Raw genomic sequence first — 27797 nt, 5'->3', positions numbered from 1 at the left:
ACTTCTCTTCTGGATTTTATTACATTCCAGTTCATTTTCAGTTTTGCTCCTGTTTTGCAACTCCATATTTTATTATCAATAATAATAATAATAATCCTTGCATGTGATATAGCACTGTTTAAAATGCTTCACAGAAATTGATGTAATATGTAGTGACTGTGCATTTTGTAGGCAAATGGTGCAGTCAATTTGCACATAGCAATGTTCCACAAACAGCCATGAAGCCCCAATTTTATATGGGGAGTATTTGCCCAGATATCAGAAGAGATACCCTTCACTTTTCGAGTAGTGCCATGGGATCTTTAATGTCCATCTGAACAGGCATGCAGGACCTCGGCTTAATATCTCATCTGAAGGACAGAACCTCCAATAATACAACACACTACATTGGAGTGCTAGCCTAGGCCACAAAATCTTCTCTGTGCCATTAGAATGGATGAGATAAGGTCCATCATCAGATAGAGAATTTTCTGTTGCCATTACAGTATTTTACTGCATTAAAATCTGACACTCGTACATCAGAAATAGAATAAAGACACAAAACTGCGTAACGTCTATAATGGGTACACAATCTACAATACACTTTTGCCTTTTATTTTAAAGATATTTTACATGATATAAAAATACTGATCACAGTGAGCTCTTACAGTTGTTAACTGCTATGAACAGGAATGCTGCACAACATTTTGGTGGCAATAAATTAGATATAGATTCATTATCTTAAAAAAAATGAGCTCGACAAAAATCTAGACCTTTTGGTCATTGGCGTATCACATGAAGTTCATGGTGAGTTCCTTGTGTGACAATGTAGTAATCTACATTGTATTTCTGCATGTCGTTTGAATGTCCAGTGCCAGGGCTCCTTCGCGCCTCTTGGGTCTCTGGTGTACGTATGAATGCAACATGTAAAATACTATGTATTCTTTTATACAATGTTCACCTCTTGGCAGATGTGTCCGTGTGAAATTGTGAAAATTGTTCTTTTGCCAAAGAAACTAAATCGCTGTCAATAATAATCAATATGCGATCTTCTCCAATGTAATGGAATACAGCGACACACCTCCTCACTGAAGTAATAACCTTGGCTGCAGCGCCTTGTTCGAACTACACAGGGTGGCCTGAAGCAACTGCAGAATGAAAATGAAACAGGATTATTTTTATTTGTTTTGTACAGCTGTGGAGTGATCAGTTAATAACCCTGAGCCAGGCGGGATCCGCAATGCCACTGATGATGACAGACCAGTCAACCTGGAGGAGCAAACCAGTCACTGGGAGCAGGGATTCTTCCCACTCAGCTTTGCAAATCAAAGCCCAAATGGGTAGCATGACCCTTGCTGGACAGTAGCAGGAAAGCTTGCCAGGCAGTGCTTACAAAGGCAGGATATGCAGTTTTAATTGGTTAACCTCCAGCAGTAACCCAAAGCACATTCTGAGGTTCCCAAGCCTTGGTTCTTGCCAACTTGTGCTTAATACTGTGAGGAATTAGGTAAGCAGGATGTTTCCCTCTGGGGAGAGAGTGGGCATTCCATTCCATATAGAAAAATTTCCATGTGGAACGCTCAGTCTGGTTTGGATACTAAAGCATGGTGATGGGTTTCCGCATATTTCAGACACCCAGCTGACAAAAAACAAGTTAATAAGAGGAGAGGATCGCCAGAGACAAAAACGCTGTAGACTTTTATGATGCAAATACAATGTGAACTCAGTAGTGGAGCTAATTAGATTCCAGCCAGCCTGACTGATTTAATGTTTTTCCTTTCTCTGGCAGCTGAAAGAGTGTTTAGTGAAATAAGTTTAGGCACAGTTCCTAGCATGTGCAACCCAGCACCACAGAACTACCCATAATTTGGCACAAACTAACAATGAATTGGCTGAATTGTAACAGAATATTTCATATCCTGTGCATATGTGATTTGCGCTGCCTCCATCTTACAAAGACATTGGCAAGCGGCACATGGGAACTGAACAAAATTCACTTAAATACAAGGAAGTCTAAGGAGATATAGGAACATAACCTTACAGACTGTTCAAGAAATTAACGAACTGTGGTTCGTCCCTCAAGAGATCATTTTTTATTCCTGAATCTGACTGACTGAAATGTAATTCCGCCAAGACTTACTAAGATTGAAAGAAAAGCCATTGGTGAGAGAGAACTTTATTTCTGACACTTGGTGCTACTGAATGACTAGTTAAATGCAGTACTGTAAATGGTTCCCAAAGTACAGACTTTGTTGCATCGGACAAGAATAACTGAAGCTACTTTCGTATCATCCAGTGAGGCCTACATGAAGAAACATCATCATAATACCATCCTGCTTAAAGGAGACCTCGCATTGTGAACATCTTGCTATTCTTCCAAGAATATTCCGCTGAAAGTACTAGGTTTAAGTTACTTTGTAACTTGTGTCTTTTAATAAAAGTATCATTCAATTTCCTTTTCTTTGAATTTGTACTGTACATTATGATATTTAATGGAACTAAATTTACAGGTATAAGTTATCCAGTTAACAAAAAAACTCACATCTAATAGCAACATGCAGACACATAACAGAGTACAGTGTGAAGCAAAATTTCAACTTCATAAACATGTATCATAGCACAAATCCATTACTAATTTAGCATTGAAGCATTCACTACACATTCACTATACAACACACGACACCAGGTTTATGAACCCAGGCACTCTTAAGGAGCCGCATAAAGATTAGAGATGTGTAAGACACTCTGCAGCTATATATATATATATATAGAAGTGCTCACTCTGCAGTGCAGAGTATTTTCCACTGAGACTAGTTAAAGGCAATTTCACTCCTTTAAATGGTCCTAATTTAGTGTAGTGTGGATAGCCAGTGTTATGGTTGTAATTTGTTATGGTATTTCGCAATGCATTGCTTGGTTATTTAAAAGAATGTGTTCTGAAATGCCCAGAAGTTTACCCCAATATTTAAATGAAAGTGCGGTCTGGCACAACACTCACCTGCAGGTTTGAGGATGAAATCTCTTTCCTTTCAGAAAGCATTTGTTTGGAGATTCTGTACATTCACAGACGCATTTCGCTGGATTTAAAGGGTGATTTCTCGGGCAGCTTTTTTTGCAAATGCACTCGCAAGAATCTGCATCAAACTGCCTATGGGGTCCACATATGCCCGGATACAGTCCATTTCTGCACACACACTGGCACAATTCTTTATCCAGTTCCTTGTGGGCTCCACAGCTGGAATGGTGCAAACCACCTTTACATACACACTGACAGGTATCTTCATCAAGCTCTTTATTTGGCCCACAGACGTGAAAGCCAGTGTCTCCATCTTTGAAAAAATATAGAAATTGTTAAACATTAAATTAGGCAAAGATTAATCAATTACATTAAGAACATGCAATTTTATCGCATCTTTTTCATAGTGAACTAATTCCTGCCAAGTGTGGTGACTGTTAATTGCAGGCAGACATTTGCAACATGAGGTGAATTTCCAATTAATTGTTGGCAGTGGCATACATTGTTCCAATTGTTGGCTGGAAAGCTGGGAGAAACTTCCTTCTTTTTTTGCAAATAGCGTCACAGAATCTGTAACATTCACCTGAAGGACAGCAGACAGTGTGGCTGAAAATGCAGTCAAACTGATAGATCTTCAGATGGGATTTGAGAGCAGAGAGTGAAGGGGAGGGATCGAGGAATTTTGTGATAGAGTTCTAGAGGGAGGGGGCAAAGTTTCTGGAGGTCCATCTGCCGATGCCGAGGGCAGAACAGGTTGAGGCATGAAGGCGGCTGAAGGTGGCAAGGCGAAGGGAATTGGTGGACAATTGGGTTGCAGGAGATAATAAAGATAGGGTGGTGCAAGGCTGTGGGGGCATTTTGAAGGTCAGGACCATTTCTTATAATCACAATGATTTTGACTTATCCTTGTAAAACTTAGCTTACAGGCTGCCATCGCTTTTCTTATCTAACAACTACACAACGTTTATTACTTGGGATTATTTTCAGAGAAGGGAAAATTCCACTCAATTGCATTTCTATATAAGACACAGGAAATTTCCTTGTGTAAGAATACAAATGAGATTGAGAAATTTCCTTGTGTAGGTAGGATACATATTTGGATCTCTCAATCTAGTTTGCATTCTTTTAAGCACTGTGATATGGTTTCTACATGTGTTAGACTCCTAGTTGACCCCAAAAAGATCACCATGGAGGCTTTTTGGTAGAATCAGTTGACTATGAAATATGCAGTAAATAAGGCAGCAATACCACCCATTATTTTAGTGCTCTCTTTATTTTCCTTAAGATTTACATCATAATTCCAACTACTAAAAACGGCCTTGTCGAATCAAAATAACATTTGTTCATGGTTTCAGACATAATACCAATAAAGCACCTCTGAAATTTGAAACACATTTTCTTTAAAGCTCAAATATTAGTTTGTAATTCTGGGACGATTGAATAATGGAAAAAAAACAAAGCTAAAAGTACAGCTCGTTCAGGCTGCCAAACTGAATGAGGATCAAATGGAGAAGCAGATTTTTTTTTAATTCAATGTCAAAACCAGACATTCAATTTTTGTAATGTTCATAGTTAATCGTTTGGGGTTGCTATTTCTTCGACGGAAGTAGCTATTAAGTAAAAAAGGCCATCAAATAGAACATTTTATCTGTTCATTTTAATATTTTTCTCCACATTGGTGTCATTCAGACAATATTTAGGTTAGATCATTGACCTATCATTTAATTCACCTGTCAACTACAAACAGATCAACCAAATTTCAATTAAATTGCAATTTTTATTGAAGATTGTTTTGGGGAAATCAGATTGTTAGAAGATTGCAAGTTTATTTCTTTAAGTTTAATATAAAGTCTATGTCTGTCACCCTTGACAGAACTCATATTGTACTTACCGCTCCCAGACAATAAGTTAGGTGTCGTGTTAACCACCTTCTTAACATTTACAGTAGAATAATACAAATGAAGAAGTAGGGATTTAAGTGAAGTTTGATTTCCTTTCAGCCTTTGCATAACTTCTATGCTTCCTACATCAAGGCAAATGACATTGGACATGAGTTATAATGTATTTATCAATTCTGATATGAGTCTTCGCACATCTGTGGATGGGATCTCTGCCCAATCTGAAGAACCATCTTCATTTGCAGCGGGTGCTATATTTTTGGTATTTTTCCTAACTGAGCTTCCATGTTGGTGGATCAGTATTGGGACCACTGCTCTTTCTAATATATATTAATGATCTGGACTTGGGCATAGAGGGCACTATTTCCAAGTTTGCAGATGATACAAAGTTAGGTAGGGTAGTAAATGGCGAGGAGGACTGTAACCAACTGCAAGCAGACATACACAGAATGGTGGGATGGGCTGACATGTGGCAGATGGATTTCAATGTGGATAAGTGTGAGGTGATACACTTAGGTAAGAAAAATGATAGGAGGCAATATAGACATGGTAGCTCAATCTTAAGGGAGATGAATGTACAGAGAGATCTGGGCGTTCAAGTAAGCAAATCATTAAAGGTAGCGGGGCAGGTAGATAAGGGGGTAAAAAGGGCATTTGGTGTACTGAGCTTCATTAGTAGGGGCATAGAGTATAAGAGTAGGGAGGTTATGGTTAATCTATACAAAACACTGGTTAGGCCTCAGCTGGAGTACTGAGCTCAGTTCTGGGCACCTTACTTCAGGAAGGACAATAAGGCACTGGAAAGGGTGCAGAGGAGATTCACGAGAATGATACCAGGAATGGGGAACCTTAGCTATGAGGACAGGCTGGAGAAGTTAGGACTTTTCCCATTAGAGCAGAGAAGGTTACGCGGGGACCCGATAGAGGTCTTCAAGATCATGAAAGGTTTCGACAGGCTAGATAAGGAAAAACTGTTTCCGCTGGTAGGTGTGTCTGTGACCCGTGGTCACAGTCTGAAGATATCTACCAAAAGAAGCAGAGGGAAGGTTAGAAGAATTTTTTTCACTCAGCGAGTTGTTCGAATTTGGAATGATCTGCCTGAAAGGGTAGTGAAGTCCGATTCGATAACAGCTTTTAAGAGAGAACTGGATAGGTATCCGGGGAAGACGGGTTTGCAGGGTTATGGGGAGAAAGCTGGTGAGTGGGGTTAGTGAAAGTAATTTGCTCTGTCAAAGAGCCGGCACAGACTCGATGGGCCGAATGGCCTCCTTCTGTGCCGTAACATTCTATGAATCTATGAATCTATGTTCTCAGAGGTGAGACTCAAGAAAGAAAACCTTAATAATTGCATCTCCTGCCAAAGCATTATCTGGCTTCATGTTGCGCTTCAAAGAATAAAGTGTTGATAATGCTATCTATTTTTCAGGCCCAAACTGTTTTACACAAGCTGCCAATTTTACAAAATCAATTGTTTTTTGGTCTTGGATGTTGCTCTTCTAAAGGGAGTTGTCACACTATGAGGGGAAGAGGAGAGTTGGGATTGGGCTCAGCTCAAAACAGTCAGCACAGGTCTGTTGAGCTGTCTACTGCAAAAAGATCCCATATCTTCTCAATGCACTTTACGTGCTTTTATATTATGAGTTAATGTATTGTGGTATTGGCTGGAAACCTTCAGGAAGTGGTGAATAATCAATTACTTGGGATAAGTTGGAGTACCATTCCCACATATTGTTATTGTTAAGATTCTCTATTTGCAAATCTACTACAACAACTTGTTCTTACATAGCAGCTTTCACATATTTCAATGACTCAAAGAACTTTGGAGTGGGGAGAAGGGTGTTTGAGCAGTGTTGGAGTTGGGGGAGGGGGGCATTGGGGTGGAGATGACTAAAGAAGTTGCCTTAGAGGAATAAGCTACGAGCAACAATGGGCAAAACACAACAAACTTGGGCTCTTCATTCTTAAAAGGAAATGTTTCAGAAGGGACCGTATGGATTTGAAATGGGATTGAAAAAGTAAGAGTTCCAAAGAGACATTTCAGGACAGATACAAGGAAGTATTTATTTATGCAGAGGATAATCAAAGACTGGAACAGGTTGCCAGGAAGGGCAATTGAAGCTGGGGCATTGGATTCATTTAAAACAATCTTGATGCTGTGTTGGGAAGATGGCAGGTAGGTAAACTGGATGAATGAAATCTCTTCTTTATCCAAACCAATCTTGTGATGTTATGAAAGAAGAAGGTTTTTAGAAGGGTGTTGAAAGCGAAAAAGAGGGTGCAAGGCAGAGAAATTTAGAGATCCACCATATGGATGTTACATTTTCAGCCCCAATTAATTTCTTATTTAACAACAACAACAAACATTTATATGTTTAGTAGCAACAGATACTGGTCAAGGTTATCATTAGTGGACATGCAAACAACAACAAGATTCCATTTATAGAGTGCCTTTCACGTCGGGAGGACGTCCCAAGGCACTGGACTGTTGGGTCAGGACCCGAGCAGGGGGGAAATGGTCAGGGTGAGGGGAGGGAAGGGAAGGAGCGAGGAGGGGGTAGAGAGTCGAGAGGGGAGCTGAAGACGGGCCTTGAAGGAGGAAAGGGAGGAAGCGGCGAAGGCACTGGGGGATGGAGTTCCAGAGCCTGGGGGCTGAGAGGCTGAAGGCCCGGCCACCGATGGTAGGGCGATTAGGGCGGGGGATGTGGAGAAGACCGGAGCCAGAGGAACGGAGGGTACGGGCAGGTAAGTAGGGGGATAGTAGGTCGGAGAGGTAGGAGGGAGCAAGGCCGTGAATGGCCTTGTAGGTGAGAATGAGGATCTTGAATTCGAACAATATAGATATATCCAGGGCCAGAAGAGATTTACCCTCAATGTTCAAGCGACACCACTTTATTTATACAAATCTAATCTTGTTGTTGTTGCTGCTGATGATATGCTTTAATTGCTTAGTTCGCAAAAACTGTATCCAAATGATTCAGAAAAGAAGCTGTCCCTTTGGTTACCCAACTAAATATCTCAGGAGGATTTGGGGGGGTGAACTGTGAATCGTTGACAGATTTTCTGACCTTGGCATTGTGTCCTGATAATAAGAAAGAGGTTTCTCCCTGTGGGTGGTCCACCAATCTCCCAGATAAAATTGATCATGTATTTCATGGCTGGGACTTTGCTGTGTGCCATTTGAAAGCTGAGATAGTGTGCAAATACACTTTACAGTGACTCCTTTCAAACACCTCCTGAGGTGAAAGTCGTTACATCAAATGCAAGAATTATTATTTTTAATATTTGTGGAAAACTCCAAGAATGCCTGACTGAAATTGATGTTATGCTAAAATCAACACTAAAAGTATTACATAACTGGGGCATTCAATGGTCTTGCCATCCTCTGTCTATCGCTGTGTGTGTGATGCTTTCAAATGCGAAACAAAGAATTAGTTTGAAAAACAAATCTTGGTGCACGTTATGCAAAATAACATTTTGGTGTTGATTTTGGCAAATCATACCACTGTTAAAATAAAGAGTAAAGTTTAGAATCTATGTAAGACAATACTGCAGCAGCAATAGGAGTGATTACAGCTGTTGAGCTAAGGGATGCAGAGGGGATAAGAGTCAATAGACCAACAATATAAGAACATAAAAAAGCATGGAACAAGACAAGGGCACTTGACCCATCAGATTCACTTGTCCCATGGCTATTCCATTAAAAAAATAACAATAATGACTTGGTCACTCGATCCATGACTGTTTGTGGGACACCGCTGTGTGCAATTGGCTGCTGCGTTTCACCCACAAAATATAGTGTCAATCCACTTTACAGCATAACCTGTGAAGCACTTTGAGATGTCTCGAAGACGTGATAAGGTACTATATCAAATGCAGGATTATTATCATTTATTATTCAAAATCTACATTGTCAGGGAATTCACTGAACTTATTTCATCTCCTAAAGAAAACTACCAGAAAGATACTCCAGGAACCACAAAGGCAATCAAGGAAGAACTCGAGGATATTGATCCAACCCCCACAACTCAACCATTCAACCATAGTGCTTTCCCCTCCACAGACAACAGTCTCTTCTCCCCTCTCCTCCCAGCAGCACAGAAATCATTGTCTACTATGTAACATTTCATGATGTCATTATCCCCAAATCTTCCACCAATGTTCTCAAGTTCCCTTTTGAAGGAGTCAAAAGACAAATCAGTAGTTCTTACTGAGATTTTATACTGTGTTTCTAATACAATGAGGAGAAACAAAAAGCTCCTTTAAATATTAAGAATCTCATCTATTTCCACCTATTTCCAGATGCATTTTATTGGGGGTCCTGTAGTTTATATCCTCTGTCTTGTTTGGTTTTGGCTGTTGAATTCTTTCCATTTCTTCATCCGCACATGCTCTGCTGCTTCCAATTTCCTCTCTGCCCTACTGTGCCTGACCACAATGACAGTGGCTGCAGTTAACAGTCACTAGTAGAGCTTTGAGGTATTTTAATTGTGACTGGACACTAAAAATGCAAGTTCTTTGTTAAAGTGGAGTAAAAGGTCACATTGAAAGATCATATATAGCTTTCCCACACTGAATAAAGATTTGAACAGGTTGTGTGCACTTTAGACTGGTGCTGGTCATTTTGTTATGTCCTTAGGTACTCCTAAATCTTCCACTAATGTACTCAAGATCTTTTTTAAAGGAGTCAATCAAGACATTAGTTACTTCTATTGATTGCTTCTTCCACATTCCTAATACAATGTGTTTGGGAGAGTTGAGGAATTAACCTGGCAGCCTGGCTCAAGTGGAGGTGTTCTGGCTCTGAGTAACTAGATTGTTCCTTCAAGCCCGAAGTTGGGACTTTGAACTTACAGTCTAGGCTGATACTCCAGTGGAGGACTGAGGTACCACTGCAGTGTTGGAGATACTGTCCTTTAGATGAAATGTTAAACTGAGATGCTGTCTGTCTATTCAGATGGACGTTAAATAAAGATCTTGTGGCACTATTTGAAAAGATAAAGTGATTTCTCTCCCTGTTCTAGCCATATAAAATTGATCATACACTTCATGGCTGTTTGTGGAACACTGCTGTATGCAAATTAGCTGCCATACTGAGCCACAAAAATACACGGTCACTACATTTTACAGTAAAATCCTGTGAAGCACTTTGATACACCTCAATGATGTGCAGGGTGGTTTTAGCTGGAAAAACAATGATTTTAGCTAAGTAGTTTTAGCTGGTTAAGCTCCAGCAGTACCTCAATGCACACATTGGAATCGACCAGCAATGACTCTTGTTAATTTGTGCCTAATACTCTGAAATTCAGCAATCAGAATGCATTCCTTCAGGGAGAGAATAGGAACACACTAGGACTCGTGGAGTCCTGTAGCTCAGTGGTTAGAGCACTCGCCTCCCAAGCAAGAGACCTGGGTTCGATAACTGGCAGGGTGAAACCCTGGGCAAGTTTCCTTCCTCCAAACGCCTGATAATAATCCCTCAAGAAAAAAAAGCAATACAAAATTGATCACTTCAATCCAATGTGGATTGTGGGACACTGCTGTGTGCAATTGGCTAACGCATTTGCCCTCACATATAGTCAATTCACTTTACAGTATATTCTGTGAAGCGCTTTGAGACGTCTAGAAAATGTGAAAAGCACTGTATCAAATGCAAGGATTATTATATTATATATTCCATTTGAGACATGGTCATTACCCTGTGCAGGTGGCTTATATGGAATTCTCAGTTTGGTCTGAATACTCTTAACATGGCGATGGGTTTCTGCATGTGTCTGATGCCCATCTACCAAAAATATATGAGTACACTGACCTGTATCCCTTTTTGGGGGCATAAAACTGCTGAAGTCGTGCTGCAAGACACATCTGCAGAAATAATTATTCCAGGTGTGATTTTTGGAACAGGTTTTGTTGGTCTTATGACAACTGTGAAGGAAATGAGAATAGATAGGTTATTTAAACTATTCAGTAATTATAGAGAATATTCTGATGAATTTACTATTATCTCAGGAGGAAAAAAATCTAAACTGTGCTCACTCCAATAACTGTCGTCAAAGGCAGGCTTTAAAGGTCAATACAGCAGTTACATTTATATAGTACTTTTCACATCAGAAGGATGTCTCATAGGAACTAAACAACTGCATTTTCTGGGCTTGTGATAATTATCACATTTACAACACTTTTCCCCCATACTACTTAATTATTTTTTAATGATATACAGAATTAGATTTTTTGTAAATTAATAAAATATTTTGATATGTTTAATTAATAGATAAGTTGACTCTAGTTTGGAGTTCTGTAGCTTAGTGATTAGATAGAGCACTTGCCCTAGTGAGGTGGCTCAGGTTCGACTCCCAGGCAGGGAGAAACCGTAGGCAAATTTCCTTACTCCACAAGCTTCTGTTTATCTAGCAGTAAGTGAGAACCTGGTTGTTAGTCGATTGGCGGATCGCTTTCCGGGGGTAATAAACCCTGAAAAAAAATGTGGTTACTCAATCCACGACTGTTTGGGGGAGACTGCTGTGCGCAATTGGCTGCTGCATTTTGCTCACAAAATATAGTCAATTAACTTTACAGTATATTCTATGAAGCGCTTTGAGACGTCGCAGCGATGTGATAAGGTGCCACATTATATGCAAGGATTATTATTATAGTGTTCCCCTCTGGTGGGGTCTACACCACAATCAAAAATGTGAACAAGTGTTGCAAGGGCGTTGAAACCAATTCCAGAACTTTGACTGTTGGTCCAGGCCTGTGACCTTCTAGTGCTGCCTTTACACACCAAGCTATCAGAGAAGCTGAAGGATATGCTGTGAGAATAGCTATGACAATACACCTTTGAATGGATGTTGAAAACCAGTTAACACTCACCATTATTGTACTGCTACACTACAATTTCACCACCCCGACGTCTGATAGTTAATTGTGATACCACCTGTTGTAATGTAAAATTTAAATTTACTTAAATCAAGTAAAAATTAACAGAAGCTCCCATTTTAACTGAGGATTTCATGATCCAAGTTCTGCAGCTAGTGAGTTTCCAGACAGCTAGCTACCTGATATTTTAGTTTATGTATCAAGCTATCTGGGCTTTTAAGGCAGGAAATGTTTCAATTCAATAATGATCCTCCTTGCCTTTTCCTGCTTACTTTAGCAAATTATAATCCCAGATGACAATTATAGTGGTGACTGTCTGATTTATATGTTGATTGTCAGCACCACAGTCTATAATAGCAATTGCAATCTGTAAGTACTTTACATGATGAACAGCGATTGATTTTCAGCACATTGTAATTTGTAATCTATCATTCTGTGAACACACAATGCAATCCCAACGTAGTTGAGCTAACAGTTTAGATATTTCATAGTTTGGCTATTTGCTCTGTCAGAAATATTGCAATTAATGGTGAAGTAATGTGAAACCCTAAGATGTGCCCCTCATGGAAAAAATATTAGTGCTGAAAAACATTACATGCAGCAAATAAGGATAACAGATGAGATTTACTGTTTTGCACCAAAAAAGTGTAAAGTTTCTCTGTGAAATTGTTTGGCATCCCCATGCAGTCATGCCTCTCAGAAATGGATTGTTAAGACAGGTATAGCAAAAGAGACTAAATGGTTATTGAGGAAAGTGGAAACCAGAATAAATAGTCTTTTGCTCATTTTTTTCCAAGGCTCAAAAAAATCCAATGGTAAATCATACCTGGAATGCACTGTAAGGGGTTGAGACATGCTATTTTTTCCTAGGTTCATGAGGAGACCAAAGAGTTGATTAAAATAGAACTTTATTTAGGAATAGAAGCCAGTGAAACACTGAACCTATTTCATACTGCTTTCCCACTTTGGAAGCAATTATTTTCTTGCACTAAATTATTCAAGGAAGCTCCATTCTGTGGATAATGTGGACTATGGATGACGCAATCTAAAATTTTCACTAGGAGCAGGGATAATAATAATAATAATAATCCTTGCATTTGATATTGTGCTTTTCACGTTTTATAGACATCTCAAAGCACTTCACAGAATAGACTGTAAAGTGAATTGACTGTATATTTGTGGGCGAAATGTGGCAGCCAATTGCACACAGCAGTGTCCCACAAACAGTCGTGGATTGAAATGACCAANTTTTTTTGAGGGCTTATTATCAGGCGTGTGGAGTAAGGAAACTTGCCCAAAGTTTCTGTTCACACTCAGATCCTGTTAACCCTGCAAACCAAAGCCCTAACAGGTAGTATGGTCCCAGTAGGACAAACAGCGAGAAGCTTGCCAGTCAGCGCTCTCAATGGCAAGCTAAGATTTTTAACTGGTTAAACTCGAGCAGAGCGGCAACACACATTCTGTATTTCCCAGGCTTTGGCTCTTGCCAACCTACACCTAATAGTATCCGGAATAATGCAAACAGGGTACATGCCTCCAGGGATGTTGTGCATTCGATTATGGACAAAGACATTCCCATGTATAGATGGCATACATACGGAACTCTCAGTGCTTACATGTGCTAATAAGCTTCTGCAAGTGTCAGCTACTCAATTTAGGAAAGCAGGATGGTGGAAATGGAAACATGATAAATCTAAGTCTAAAACTGAGGGAGAGGGCAGTGGAGTTCCGCAAGAGTTTATTCTGGAACTTCTTAAGGTCATGCTATTCATAAATGACTTTAGAGGTCAGTACTTTGCTGATAATGTCAAGTCTCTGGCTAAATGAACACATTCAAGGATGAAAAGAAGATCAGGACCTCTGAATGGGCAAGGCAGTGGCAGATTGAGTTTAAAGCAGCTAAAAGTAAGGTAATGCACTTTGGAACAAGAAAGAGTAAAGATGTTTGCACAAAAATAATTGATTTATTAGCAGATATCGAGAAGGGATTTTTTTTTAGTGCGTTAGCAACTTCAAGAAAAAGGTGATGAAAAGGTAAAAGAAAAAAAGGAAAACCAGAAGTTGATTCGTACTTATTCCATCGGTCAGATATGCAAAGCAGAATTGAACAGTGTTAGAATGAATTGTTTGTCTTCTGCAATCAAATAGACTGTAGATTGACAATAAAAAGAAATGCCATTATCCACAGTCTTAATGTAGCACATGGAATTTTGCTCAAACTTTGGTCCAATTTCTCCTGGCTCTGGATACAGTTCTGTGCACTTAGAAGCCAGTTGCAGATCATTATTTTATTCAATTGACATTGCCAACCATATGGAAAATACAGATCAAAAGTTCAATTCATTTCAAACAATCAGTTTCTAGATGCCCTTCCTTCCTGAACAATATGAGCTCAACAAGACAAGAAAAGACAAATCATGTGTTAATCTCTCCTATTTCGCAGACAAATCTTGGTGATTGGAGTTTATAATGGGAGAATCGAACTAAAACACAAGAGCAGTTCGGATATGGAATTCCCTGCTGGGAGTGGTGGTTGGGGCAGAATCCATATTAGCGTTTGAAGGCAACTGGATAAATCCTTAACAAGGATTCAACCACAGGGAAAGGACAGGTAAATGGGGCAGAAAGGATTGCTCTGAAAAGAGCTAACACAGACGCGGTAGGCTGAATGGCTTTCTTCTGTGCTGTAAATTTCTATGGTTTTATGTTTCTGAAAGCTCCCACACTGGTAATTCACTCCATGCCTATCCAAATTAGTTTCACCACTCAGCTACCACAGCTCTCTGCCTTGTCATGTTATTTATTTACATGGGAAAAGATTTTATTTAACTCATGTCATCAACATTACTTGTCTGTAAACCACTGACATTGTGATGGATACTGGTGGATAAGGGTACAGCGCAGGCTAAGTGTTAAAACTACAATAAAATTATCCAAAATCATATAACAACAACAACTTGCATTTATATAACACCCCTCATGCAGGGTAGTGTCCTAGAGTGCTTGACAGTGATCGAGCACAACGCTGAGCCAGGGGGAGGTGACCATAGGCACGGTTGAAGAGGAAGGTATTCAGGTATGACCTAAAAATGGGAAGGTGGAGGGATTGAGGGAGAGTGTTCCAGAGTTTTGGGGCGTAGTGGGTCAGAACATGTCTAGGTATAGCCTAGGTTAAAATATTCACAAGATCACAAGATTGGGTTAGATGAAGAAGGTCTTTTGGTTAGATCTCATCCTTACAGAATATTCACCCTACCATCTTCCAATCACAGCATCAAGCTGTGTTTTACACGAGTCGAGCATCCTGGTCTCAACCACTCTTCCTGTTCCAATTTCTACCCTGAAATTGCCTTTTGCAACTCTAAACCTACATCATCTTGTTCTACTGTCTTGATGCATCTTAAAGTTTTGTAATGTATTTACTGTTTTTATCTCATTTAAACTTTGATATACTTTCCTTAATCCTCTCTCAGGACATCTCCCTTAAAGACTGAAGAGCCATGGCTTCTCTAATAGTTGCTTCTAGTCACGCCTTAAATCAAGGTCCTGTTTATTTGGTCAGGTGGGCACTAAAGTTCTCATGATTATACTTGAAGAGAAAGGAGTCTATGCTGCCCAACAATCCACCAGATTAATGGATCGTAACTGCATGTGGGACCTTCCTGGAACAAATAACTGTTGCAGTCAATACACTTAACAGTAATTACCTGTGAAACATTTTGATGTGATAAAAGACAAGTTCTGTTTTCATGTCGTGAAACTTGCCAGAGGGGAGGAAGCTAATGAGGGGTTAAATTGGAAAATATATTCTGGATTTTCAGGATTGAATGTTGGGCTGATTCAGTTTCAAACTGTGGGGGAGCACTTGGCTCCTCTTGCTCTGGATATTATATCTACCCAACAATAAAGGTACAAGTCACCAGGTTTTCTGCTCTTTCTTGCCAGTTTTCTTCGGCCCTTGAGAATGTCACAGCAATGGGACAATTAGCCAGAAGGAAATACGCATTTTAAAGATTTCCAAAAGTTCTTTCACAACATGTGATCGCGTTTGCATACTGCGAGCAGGACAAATCAATCGGCCCATGAAAGCTGCCATCTCAAAAGCAAATATTTTCTCTGGACCTGTCTGCAGATTAATAGCTAGCTACTCGAACTCTGGCTTCTTTGAATGGAGAGAGGATCATATCCAGGCTTACTTTCATCAATTTTCATGTATATCTTTGCTAGACTTTCTCTTGAACGTTTTCACACAATTAGAAAGAAGACAAATTCAAAGACTATCTTCTAATTGAAACCAAGTGGGGTCTGTCATACATTTTGCTGAGAAAAGATCTGAAGCTTTTTTGAGCACTGAAAGATTTTTATTTCCCCCTCCGATGTCTCCCCTCTGCTCCTGAAGCCGCTGATTCATGCTGAGGTACAGTTGTGTCTGATATCTCACCCATTCTTCATTCATGAGCCTAGGTTTCAGTGGATTAAACAGAATAGCTGGTGTAATGCGGCATGTGATTGTCAAGTTTAGCTGTTGTCTTTGTAAGACTGATAACATTAACAAGGTTCAGTTGACTGATGTCTTTAGTTGACCAGGTTTAGTTCACTGTTTCCATGCTATGCCTTGTGAAACTGTGGAAATTGCTCTTGACAGAGTTGAAATTGTCCATTTAAGTGCACGGTGGAAAATTTGATTATTTTACAAATTCACAGCCTGATTGTGCATTTCTATGAACTTCTATGGTTGTATAAATAATTTACATAGGTATGCGGAATAGGCGAGTAAATAGGACTGAATGGGTTCTTCTTTCAAAAAGAAAGTCAAATGGCTTTCTTCGGTACTGTAAATTTCTATGGTTCTATGATTCAAGTTTTAGATCCACCCGATGACAGCTCTCTGATATCTCCCTCTCCTTAACTCAGTCTCCCCGATATCTTGATCTCCTGATATCTCACTCTCCCAATGGGTAACTTTCCCAGTACCTCAGTCTCCTGATGGCTGTTAGCGTCTAGGAACCATGTTAATAATAATAATAATCCTTGCAGTTGATATAGCGCTTTTCACGTCTTCTAGACGTCCCAAAGCGCTTCACAGAATATACTGTAAAGTGAATTGACTGTATATTTGTGGGTGAACGCGGCAGCCAAATAGTGCACAGCAATGTCCCAGTCATGGATTGAAAATGACCAATTTATTATTGCATTTTTTTGGAGGGAATATTATTAGGCTCTGTGTGGAGTAAGGAAACTTGCCCAAGGCTTCGCCCTCTGCCTGGAATTGAACTCAGGCCTCTCACTTGCAAAGCGAGTGCTCTAACCACTGAGCTACAGGACTCCTTTCCAATGTGAGTCAAAATAGATACAGACCATTCAGCCAATCAAGTTTGAGTTTGTGTTTTTCTATATGTGAACTATCCAATCCCATTCTCAACAATAATAAATAATAATAATAATGCTTGCAGTTGATACAATGCCTTATTATGCCATCGAAACGTCTCACTGGATATATTATAAAGTAGGCAAAATCTTCTACTTGTTTTTCATACTTTCATATTCATCTTCAGGAAAGGAGGCATACATTTGGAATGGGAAGGAAAAAAAGTCAACTTGCAGAACATTTGGGGTTTGGTGTTGGAATTGAGTATTCCTCTTTTGTCTTTTCTTTCATTTTGCTGAGTTGGCTCTGGCCTCCCTGACTTGGCGTTAAGCTCTGCCACTGTTAAGCCCTGAGATGCTACCCTGCATGAAGGATGTTATATAAATGCAAGTTGTTGTTGTTGCTGCATTTTGCTAACTTTTAGAAACCTTGTGAACATCACATATTAGATATCTTTTTACATTCATAAACAGACATCACAATTAGTACATCAAGTCAAAAAATACAGATTATATTTTAATTTACCCCAGTTGCCAGATACTGGTAAGTATCTGATTGGGAAATAACTTGTAGGATATAGGGATCGGTGTAAACTGAGACAAACGCATACTAAACTGGATCCAGTGGTTTCTGTGCTTCTGGGCTGAGAAAGGGAAATATTCTTTGTGGAGAGTAGCAGGCTAAACTTGAACAGTAGACTAAAATGAATATTTGTGAATCATTATCTTGTGGATCAGAGAGATCTCTGGGCCAAATCAACTGTTTCTGTGAAAAAATGTGTTTTCTAAGTTTCAATAAAGAATTGGAAGAGTGGGGATATGGGGTGGACCCCACAAGGATTTTCAGTGTCTGTGGAAGGAACAGGATTGATGGGCCAAATGGCCTTTTCTCATTCCAAGCTTTTGTTGTTAGCTTGTGCAATGCAGCACATCTAAGCTAACACTATGATTCCAGTCAGACTGTAGATCAAGAGAGCAGAGCGGTTTCATTATAGTTGGTGTACATTCTACTCTTAATGTTTTGGCAGCAATGCAAGTCAGCTACAAGTTTGTGACAACTTGCACAGGAAACCTAGAGATGAGTTACAGTCCACTGGGAGTTTGTATGCAGAATCCAGACTGGTACCACAAAAAGAACAACGCCTCACTAATCTAGAAAACAATGCAGCCCTTTTTTTTTGTTTTTCTTTCATGAACTGCACTTCCTTAGCTCTCCAGCTACATGACATTTTGGCAACTTTTTCCCACAAACAAATTGGCAAGAGGAATTATGCCGCACAACACAGCACGCTGACATACTAACACTTAACTAAGCATAACGTCTTTGGCAGGAAGCTATTTAAGCTGCTTCTTGCAAGTCCTTGTATTTTTGTATCATAAACATTCTTCAGGAATCTAGCTGCTGAAAATCTTGACCATACATATCTTAATCTTAACCAGCAATTAATAGTCCTTCCTCTTGGAGAAACCAAAGTCATAAATTGTGCCTGGTCAGAGTTGTGATGAATGAATGCAATTGGAGCTGCTTTATTTTACTAGCGTCAAGTTACGGCAATCACCTTGTAAAACACAAGAATTAATTTGGTCTAGCTGCCTTTAATGGGATGTAAAAACTTGCATATGATATTTGGCTCAGCCCAGGAATTGGTTTGAAATGCAGCTCTCTAAAACCTGACAGATTTGTTTTTGTAACGCCGACAACACTGTACTTTGCACTCCAGATGTTTCTGTCCTATTAAAATGATAATGCTCTACAATTCCAAGGTTCTGCTTACACTCCACTCTTCTACCCACCTCCTTCGATCAGCTAGTTCCAGCCTCCTACATGTTGCTCAGCCCTTCCTCTCCACCATTGGTACCCCTGCTTTCAGCCACTACAAACTCTGGAACTCTCTGCCTCAATTCCTGCACCTTTCCCCCTCCTTATCTGTCTTCAGATCATACCTGAAAACCTTCCTCTTCAACTGTACATATGGTCGCTTTTCTCCGTGGATTGGGTCAAGCTCAGCTTTGTTAAGCACTCCAAGTCGTTATCCTAAAGGGCACTATATAAATGCAAGTTGACGTTGTCAACTCCAATAAAAAAAATTAGTACATTTGAAATATAGTTGTTTCTAGGTTAAACATTGAGATGTGTGATACCATGTTATGGAAAGCTATAATTGAGGCCAGTCTATGATTATCGAACTACTACCTCTTCCCCCACCCTTAAATTTATCACAGTTCTCAGGCCTGTAGCCAGCAGCCACCAGCATGAGAAGTATGTGTTTGAGCAATGAACCATGAGCAAAAATCAGACAAGCTAGTGGTGTTCAATCTTGAAATGAGATTGCTTCACAGAGAACCTTATAGAGGTAATATAAAATTCTAAATGGGATTAAAAATGTAAACAAAACAATAATTTTGGATGCACCAAGACAGAGCCTTGGGATGTCCTCCCGAAGTGAATGGCATTATATAAATGTAAATTGTTGTTGTGGACAGTAGAGCAAGAGGATCAGGCTTTCAAAGGGCAATTTCAGGTGCTAAGCAGGGTGCCCTCAGGTGTCCGTACTGGGACCTCTCCTGTTCCTTGTATATATTAATGACCTTGATTCACAAACCCAGTGTAAAGTGGTTGCACTTTCAGATAATACCAAAGTTGGGGTAACTATGAAATCAGATGCCAAAGTATTTCTTTACACAGTAGGTAATTAATGAGCGAAACAGGTTGCCAGGGAGGGTGGTAGAGATTAGGAGACTGGATCATTTAGAACACAACAGCTTGATGTTGTGCTGGGAAGACAGCAGGGTGGATATTCTGGAAGGATGAGATCAAATGGGCTGAAGGGCTTTCTTTATCTGAACCAATCTGGTGATCTTCTGATATACATTCTAATAACGGTTACATCCCAATATTTAGCAGAGTGAATAGTATAATTGGGTATAATTATAACACCACACGTTACGGCTTTTTCTTGGATATTTTTCCTCCTTTTAATTTCTACCCTGCCTCCTTGTATGTGCTCATGATAGGGTAGAGCTCTACAGGGATCTCTAGTGCCAGCCTGAGTGTCAACTTCACACATACAATTATATAGCCATTATCTTCTGGCAAAAGACTTCCATGGAATTTGTTTTTAATAATTATTGAAACACTAAAAGCACGGATCTTGTGCTTGCTCAGTAAGCAGCACTCTCATCTTTGAGTCATAAGCTGGGCCAATAGAAAAGTGCGGACATCTTTGCCGAAAATTGCAGGGAGATTTGCAATTTTGCAGAAAATGGAGGGAAGTTGGTTGGTGCTATTGAGGTACATTTTACTGCCAACCTATATTTTTTTCACTTTATTGATAAAAACTAAACATGAGGAAATACTATATTGTTCCAATTTTTTAAAATCAATTTCTTCTTTAACAAAAACGGGGTGGCCCATTTTGGGGATTGGGGGACAGGGAACACCAGCTCATGAGTTGTCCTGACTGCGAGGCTACAGGAGCTCACCTCCTGCTTCTCAGAGCCTGGTACCGCACACAGACAGAAAGAGACCCAAACAAACACACACACACACACACAGAGAGGCACAAAATATAAAGTCGCTAGCTGCACTTTGCAGGGTATTCTGTGAAGTGCTTTGAGACGTCCTACCGACATGAAAATCGCTGTATCATATATATTTAGCCACCTTATGGTGGCTGCTTAAAAGGGACACTGGCAAAGCATAGCAGTCGTCTGCCCACTTCTACAAGATGGAGTCACGTGGATTTCAGCTTAGAATTCTTGTGGATAAGCTCCTCCCTAAATTTTAACTCGCAGAGGTTTCTCAGCATTGGCTGTGGAGATGAGATTATAGAGGTCGCTTTGCTAACCGAAATGACAAGTCACTTTATGCTTTGCTGCAAAGTCCAATCAATGCTGGCTACAAGCAACAACCCATCCCTGTCCCCCTCTCCACCCACCACACCATGTCCCCACAAACCACAAGATGTACTTGTCTTAAGGTATATACAGCAAGCACCAATAGCCACAGCTAAAGTGACACTTACTCTGAATGGGACGTAGGTAGAGAACGTCTGATGATGGAGTGGATCTGCCTGAAATGATCCAGTTTTGACATACATCTGCAGCTTGTGTGATTTGCGACGCTGATGGTTACGGGTTTGGCTCCTTGTGACAGTGGCATCACAATCTCAAACAGCTGGGAAACAAGAGAGAAATGAGTGAGAATACAAATAAGACTGGAAAAGCAACAGGAAAATAAAGATGTGCCAACCATCCTTCCTCTTGATTCTTTCAAACTGGCAAATAACCCTTGTTTAAAATTCAATACATTTAGAATTTACTCTGCAGATTATCTTAGTCACTAGGATACACTGTATTTCCTTCTCACAGCTATGCATGTATATCAAAGGAAGGATGCCATTCAGAAGAATTTTTAAACAACAAAGATTTGCTCCAAAACCCCTGAGTGAAATGTATTCAAATGTTGTAGATTTACTATTTTGCACATATTTATAATAATAACAATTATTATTATTATATATTATTATATTTGGAAATCCACGTTGTCAACTCGCCTCAGCTAAAGGCATGCTTGGCTCTGGGACAGAAGGTTGTGGTTTCAAGCCTTATGTAGGGCACTTTGAACTCACAATCTAGGCTAACATCACAACGTAGTGTTGGAAACACTAGCTCACAATCTAGAGGTGCCGACCTTTGTGAAAAACCATCTGACTTTCTCATGCTCTCACACATTTCATGCTAAGCTGTGTTGCCCACCGGGAGGTTCATAGGAGTTCCTGTTACCTGCCATCCACCTAATGATGGCTTAAACCCGCATTTGTACAATGTCAGTTTTACTTGGTTAGATTACAGCCGGTCAATCGAACTCTGGAATTTCCATGTACAAGTAGCATGCATGGAATTCTCAGATATCCTCCTCCTGGGGGGAGGGGGATCATGTCGGAGCTGAATTGGCTCCAAGGTGACATGTTTTGCAACAGAATATCGGAATTGAGCCAGCCCTCTGTGGTAGTCTCAGTAGTCCGGTTCCTGAGCCAGGCGGGTCCGCAACATTCCACGGCACTCCTGATGGCAGCACAGCCAGCCAGGCTCATCAGCAGGACTTGCAAGAGCAGATCAGTCAATGGGGACAGGGAATCCTTCCAGTTAACACATGTTAACCCTGCAAGCCAAAGCCTTAATCATTAGGGTGTTCGTAGCTGAACAAGCAGTGGGAAAGCTTGCCAGACAGTCATATCAATGGCAAGCTATGTGGTTTTAGCTGGTTAGACTTCAACATACACTCTGGTGTCCCCAAGTCTTGGCTGTTGCCAACCTGCATCTAATACTTTCTAGAATTAGGTAAGCAGGATGTGTCCCTCCAGGAAGAGAGTGTGCATTCCATTCTAACGGTCTGTCTCTGGGTTTTGCATGTGTAGGTAGAATTCTCAGTTTGGTTTGGATACTCTTGAGCATGGTGATGGGTTTCCTCATGTGTCAGAACCCGACTGACCAAATAAATGTTTCTCCTGCTGTCCTGGCTAACAGTCCTCCAGATGAATCGATCATTTACTGCCTGTTGTTTCTGGGACATCGCTTTGGGAAAACTGGCTGCTGCATTTGTCTACAAATACAGGGTCAGGCCATAATGGGTTGCAGGTCCAAAAAATTCAATTCCGTTATAACAGATATGCAAAAAGAAATGGTTGCCAGTTCTAGGTCATCAGGTAACTATTGACAACACTTAGGTACATTTTTTTCACTCATTGAGTTGTTGGGATGTTGATTGCCCTGCCAAGTAAGGTAGCGGTAGAGTCCGTTGTGTGTTTCAGGAGGGATGTAGACAGGTACATCAAGGGTTGAGGCTTGAAGGGGTATAGGATTAGGCAGTTCAGTTGGATTGAATGAACGCAAACCAATTAGTAAAATTTAGAACATTTTTTTCAGGAAACTGAATGGGGGAGTGCTTTGCCCTCATCTCTTCCTTTAAACATTTTGCTGATAGTTCATTTCCTGATCAGAATACTGTTTAAGACCAGTTTGTTATACATTTATGTGCTTGTGCTGTTATCTCCTGCTTCTCTCTGAAGAACTCCTGTTGCAGCCACTTCTTTAGCTTTAAAATCATGAGCTTTATTTTAATTAATAACCCTTACATTTAATGTAGCTTTTTTCACATCGGGACAAGATCTCAAAACACATTAGAAGATGCTGTAAAGTACAGTGCCGGTATTTGGTAATAATAATTAATAATCCTTGCATTTGGTATAGCACCATTCATGTCGGGAGGACCTCTCAAAGGGCAATATGCTGTTTGCTTTATCGTGTCTTGACTTTCTATTTCTAGGTGAATGCAACAGCCCATTTGCGCACAGCAATGACCATGAACAACCATGCAGCGTGTAACCATTTTATCTTGGGGATTGTTCACCAGGACAACAGGAGAAACTCCCTTCTCTTTTTGAATAGTGCAATGAGATCTTTCATGTCCACCTGAACATGCAGATGGTGCCTCCAATAATGCAGCAACCCCCAGCACTGCATTGCAGTGTCAGCCTGGATTATATGAGTTCAAGGCCCGATGCCCTAAAATGATACACAAGAATAAATATGAAGACAAGTATGTGCACAGTGTGTGTTAGTTTTATATTTTAACTGTCTACTGATCTTCTACTTTGTACTCAAGTAAATTATTGCCTACATTTCTGTGATTATCAAACATGAGTTTATTTTAAGAGCATTCCACTATAACAATGAGGCTGATGTTGATAACAGACTGTTTTAATTTTTCTTTCCAATTTATCACAGACAATAATTTTCAACAGCATGGTTTCTCAAATGTGCCAATAAATGAAGATATTTTCAGATCCATTTAAAAATGTACAATTGTATACAATTAGGTTGTGCCTTTGTCAGAAATAGGTTGAAGGTCCAGAGTGGTTTCTACAAACTATGCTCTGTTTTTGGTAAACTCCATTCCTTCACAAACCACCAACCCTAACATTCCACTGCATAACTTGTGCTTTACAGGACTTTGCAGTTTCATTGTTAATCACATTCTGATATATTCAGGATGTGTTGGTGTTCATGAATTGAGCCCATTGTGATTTTAAGTGTGACATGAGTTTCCTTTCAGACAATAAGCAAGTGGAGACAGGCTATACTTCTGAGAACTGAATTTCAACAAATTTCAATGGATGTCACTGGCTGGATCAGTGTTTCCATCAGTAAAAAACAACAGAAAGGAAAACAGAAAAACAAAATTTTCAAAGTACCTAGTCACTTTACAGTATATTGTGTGAAGAACTTTGAGGTGTCCTCTCAATGTTAAACAACAACAAATTACACTTGTATAGTGCCCTTCACGTTGGAAAGATGTTCCAGGGTGCTGGACAACCAGAGATTTTGGATCCGAGCTGGCAGTTGGGGTCAGAAGGGGAGGAGGGCAGGCGGGTTAGGGATGGGAGGGTATCTGAAGGCACGATCAAAGAGGAAGGTCTTCAGACGGGACTTGAAGGAGTAAAGAGAGAGGATAAGGTGGAGCGAATGCGGGCTAGAGTTCCAGAGTGTGGGGCAGAGATGATGAATGCTCAACCACACATTGGTGAGGCGGGAAGTGCAGGCAGGATGGTGTCCCCTGAGCGGAGGGAGTGGACAGGTTGATATGGGGTTATGAGGTTGGAGAGCTAGGGGGAAGCAAGACCATGGAGGGCTTTGAAGGTAACAATGAGGGTTTTGTACTCGATTCTCTGAGGAATGGGGAGCCAGTGAAGCCGGGCAAGAACAGAGGTGATGCGGTGAAGCCTGCTGTGGGAGAGGACACGAGCTGCAGAGTTCTGAATAATCTGCAGCTGGTGGAGGAAAGAGTTGGAAAGTCGAGTGAGCAGGCAGTTGGCGCAGTCAAGCCGGGATGTAATGAAAGCGTGGATCAGGGTCTCGGCGGACTGCAGTGAGAGGCAGTAGTGGAGGCAGACAATGTTGTGGAGGTGTGTGGAAAGGTGCAATGGGTCACGGCACGAACGTGGGGTTTTGAAGGATAGCTGAGGGTCGAAAAGGACACCAAGGTTTCGGTGAGGTGAAGAGTGCTGCCATGAATGGTGATAGTGTCAATGGCTGAGGTGAGGAGGTGCTGCCGGGAGCCAAGGAGGAGGGCCTCTGTCTTGTCAACATTGAGCTGGAGGAAGTTGGCTCTCGTCTAGGACTTGATGTCAGACAGACAATTAGCCAGGACATCAACGGTCCTGGAGTCAAGGATGGAGGCGGCGAGATCCGCATACAAGTGGAAATTGACCTCATGCCTACGGGTGACATCATCAAGCGGGAGCATGTATAGATTGAAGAGGAGGGGACTGAGGACAGAGCCCTGAGAGACGCCACACTTGGCAGACACATGGAAAGCTTCTATAGCTGGGTTGTCCAGTATGCTAACCACTATCCACATGTGGTGAATTGGCAATCTAGATGTAGCTAAATTACATTTTTGATTAGTAAACAAAAAATGAATAACAGACACTGTCGCTGGGTTTGGGATCTTAATACTCATATTCACACAGCTTATGCTTGTGCACTGTGACCTTTTGTGTATTTGTTGGTAAAATGGTAAAGACGAAAAGCAGCGTATGTAAGTGTTGTTTGATGGTTGTGTGTACTTTATCTGCCAAAATAGGGCATAACACAGGTGAAAACCGGAATTTACCATCATGGAAACCCCAGGAATATTGCACAGAGAGGGGAGTTGTCAATCATGATCAGCTCTACCATTTGGAATAACTGCTCCAGGCAGGCAGAAGAAACCAAAACCAGCCAATGACAAGCAGCTCCAGCAAAACAAGTCATAGCAAAGGACAAGCGGCTTCCAACTGGATGGAGAGCAGGGGCTAGTCTGGCACGTCTCACGAAAGAAAAATGAAGATAATGTGCAAAGTTTTGCACGGAATGTTAGTAGAATGAAAGGCGTTATACAAATGTAATTTGCTGTTGTTGTAAAAGTTTGTTATGTAAATGTTTCTTAAGTAAATATATTTGTAAACATACATGTGAAGTACATTTACCTGTATTGCGTGAGTGTATGTAAGGTGTTTTCTATTAAGCTTAAGAAATGCCTCTTTTCTAAGCCAACTGCATGTCTATACCTTCATTACACACCCTCCCAAGGGCACACCAGTTGCAAAGTGTGGAATGTGACTCTCTGAGCACAATGATTTCTGTGTAAAAGAAGATGCGACAAGAGGTAGTCACCTGCACATGGAACTCACTTTGATCAAGGCCAATAGATATATGGCTGAAAAGAGAATGGTTAAGTTAAAGGAATATATTTGCCCTTGTACCTGTTGTCCAAATCCACCATACGATTTTTACACTTGCGTCAACACTTGACAGCCATAAATTGGTAGTGGTCTTAAAACAGTCTAAAATGATGGAATTTACTGAGTAAACTAACCCTGATCTATAGCTTACCCATTAATAAGCTCAAATTAAGTTTTTACTTTGCTATCATTACATTTTGAACACTGGAAAAAGGCCTATGGCATCTCACTAGGCTTTTAGCATGGCATATAATATTTCACTTTTTGCACTCATTCATTAACTCCACAAGGTCCACATTGACAGTCCTGTGCAAATTTTACACTGTCTTGTGAAATAAAGTCAAAAAGAATACCTACTGATTTGGGAACATGCGAAGTACTGGTGTTCGTACATATTAGTCCCTCGCTGTTGCAACAGCCACCACATCTGTAGATAGACACGCAGGACGGTTTAAAGATGGTGTTTGTCGGTGACCCAAATTCTTTCCCCACGTCCAAACACACCTCCCTGGGCATGCACTGAGTCTTTTTCCACTCAATGTCAATACCTGATTGGGCAGATTCAAATATTACAGAACAATAGTTAAACATGACTAGGGTTAGAAATAGATGAAAAGCCAATACAGTGAATCTCCTTTAAAATACAAGCTCTCACCACAGTAGATTTATAAGAAAGACATCAGCAATTATTTTAATAATAATCCTAAAATTTGATATAGCACTTTATCACATTGTTGAGATGTCTCAAAGCGATTCACAGAATACATATTGTAAAGGAAGCTGACTCCGCATTTTTGGGCAAACCATGGCAATGTCTCACAAGCAGTCGTGAATTCTGTGATTACATTTTTTTTAAGGGATTATTACCCCCAAAAAGAGTTCTGCCAATCGACTAACAACCGGGTTCCTACTTACTGCCAGGTAAACAGAATCATGTGGAGGAAGGAAAACTGCCCAAGGTTTCACCCTGCTGGGATTCGAACCCGGGTTCTCTCCTTTGTGAAGCGAGTGCTCTAACCAATATGCTACAGGACTCATTCTATATTGCAAATTGCTTTTCCACACACTTTCAGAATGATGCAATTTATTGATAATAATCAGTGACCTTCACTTTACCGTGCAACAGAGGGTAGTTCGAAGTAAGATACCAGAGTAAAAGGTGCGACAAGTCCATCTTGTCTAAGACTGTAAAACCATTTTGCTTTAACATTTAAGATTGCCAGAGTTGTGGAAAATTCTGAAACTCAGTCTTAATTTAGATGCCAAGGTTTTGCACTTCTTAAAAAGAACTACTTTACAAATCGAGACTGAACTTAAGAATTTTCCACAATTGGCACAATCCTAAAATTTTCTAAACAAAATGTTTCTGATGGCGTA

The 27797-nt window shown here is 40.4% G+C and overlaps 1 protein-coding gene across 1 annotated transcript in view; it reads right to left on the bottom strand.

Moving 5' to 3' along the window:
* Positions 1-559: 559 nt before the first annotated feature.
* Positions 560-27797, bottom strand: part of vegfc (vascular endothelial growth factor c) — a 100322-nt gene continuing 73084 nt past the window's right edge. Inside the window, exons 3-7 of the mRNA XM_007895924.2 lie at positions 26778-26968; positions 21159-21310; positions 10703-10815; positions 2978-3308; positions 560-1127 (exon numbers count right to left, since the gene is read on the bottom strand). Of these exons, the coding sequence (XP_007894115.1) occupies positions 1007-1127; positions 2978-3308; positions 10703-10815; positions 21159-21310; positions 26778-26968 (908 nt within the window). The 3' untranslated portion in view covers positions 560-1006. The remainder of the gene's footprint in view (positions 1128-2977; positions 3309-10702; positions 10816-21158; positions 21311-26777; positions 26969-27797) is intronic.

Source organism: Callorhinchus milii, unplaced genomic scaffold (genome assembly GCF_018977255.1).
Source record: "Callorhinchus milii isolate IMCB2004 unplaced genomic scaffold, IMCB_Cmil_1.0 Scaffold1, whole genome shotgun sequence".
NCBI classification, from domain to species: domain Eukaryota; kingdom Metazoa; phylum Chordata; class Chondrichthyes; order Chimaeriformes; family Callorhinchidae; genus Callorhinchus; species Callorhinchus milii.
The sequence above is the reverse complement of the archived record's forward strand: the minus strand, read 5'-3'. Positions and strand labels throughout refer to the sequence as shown.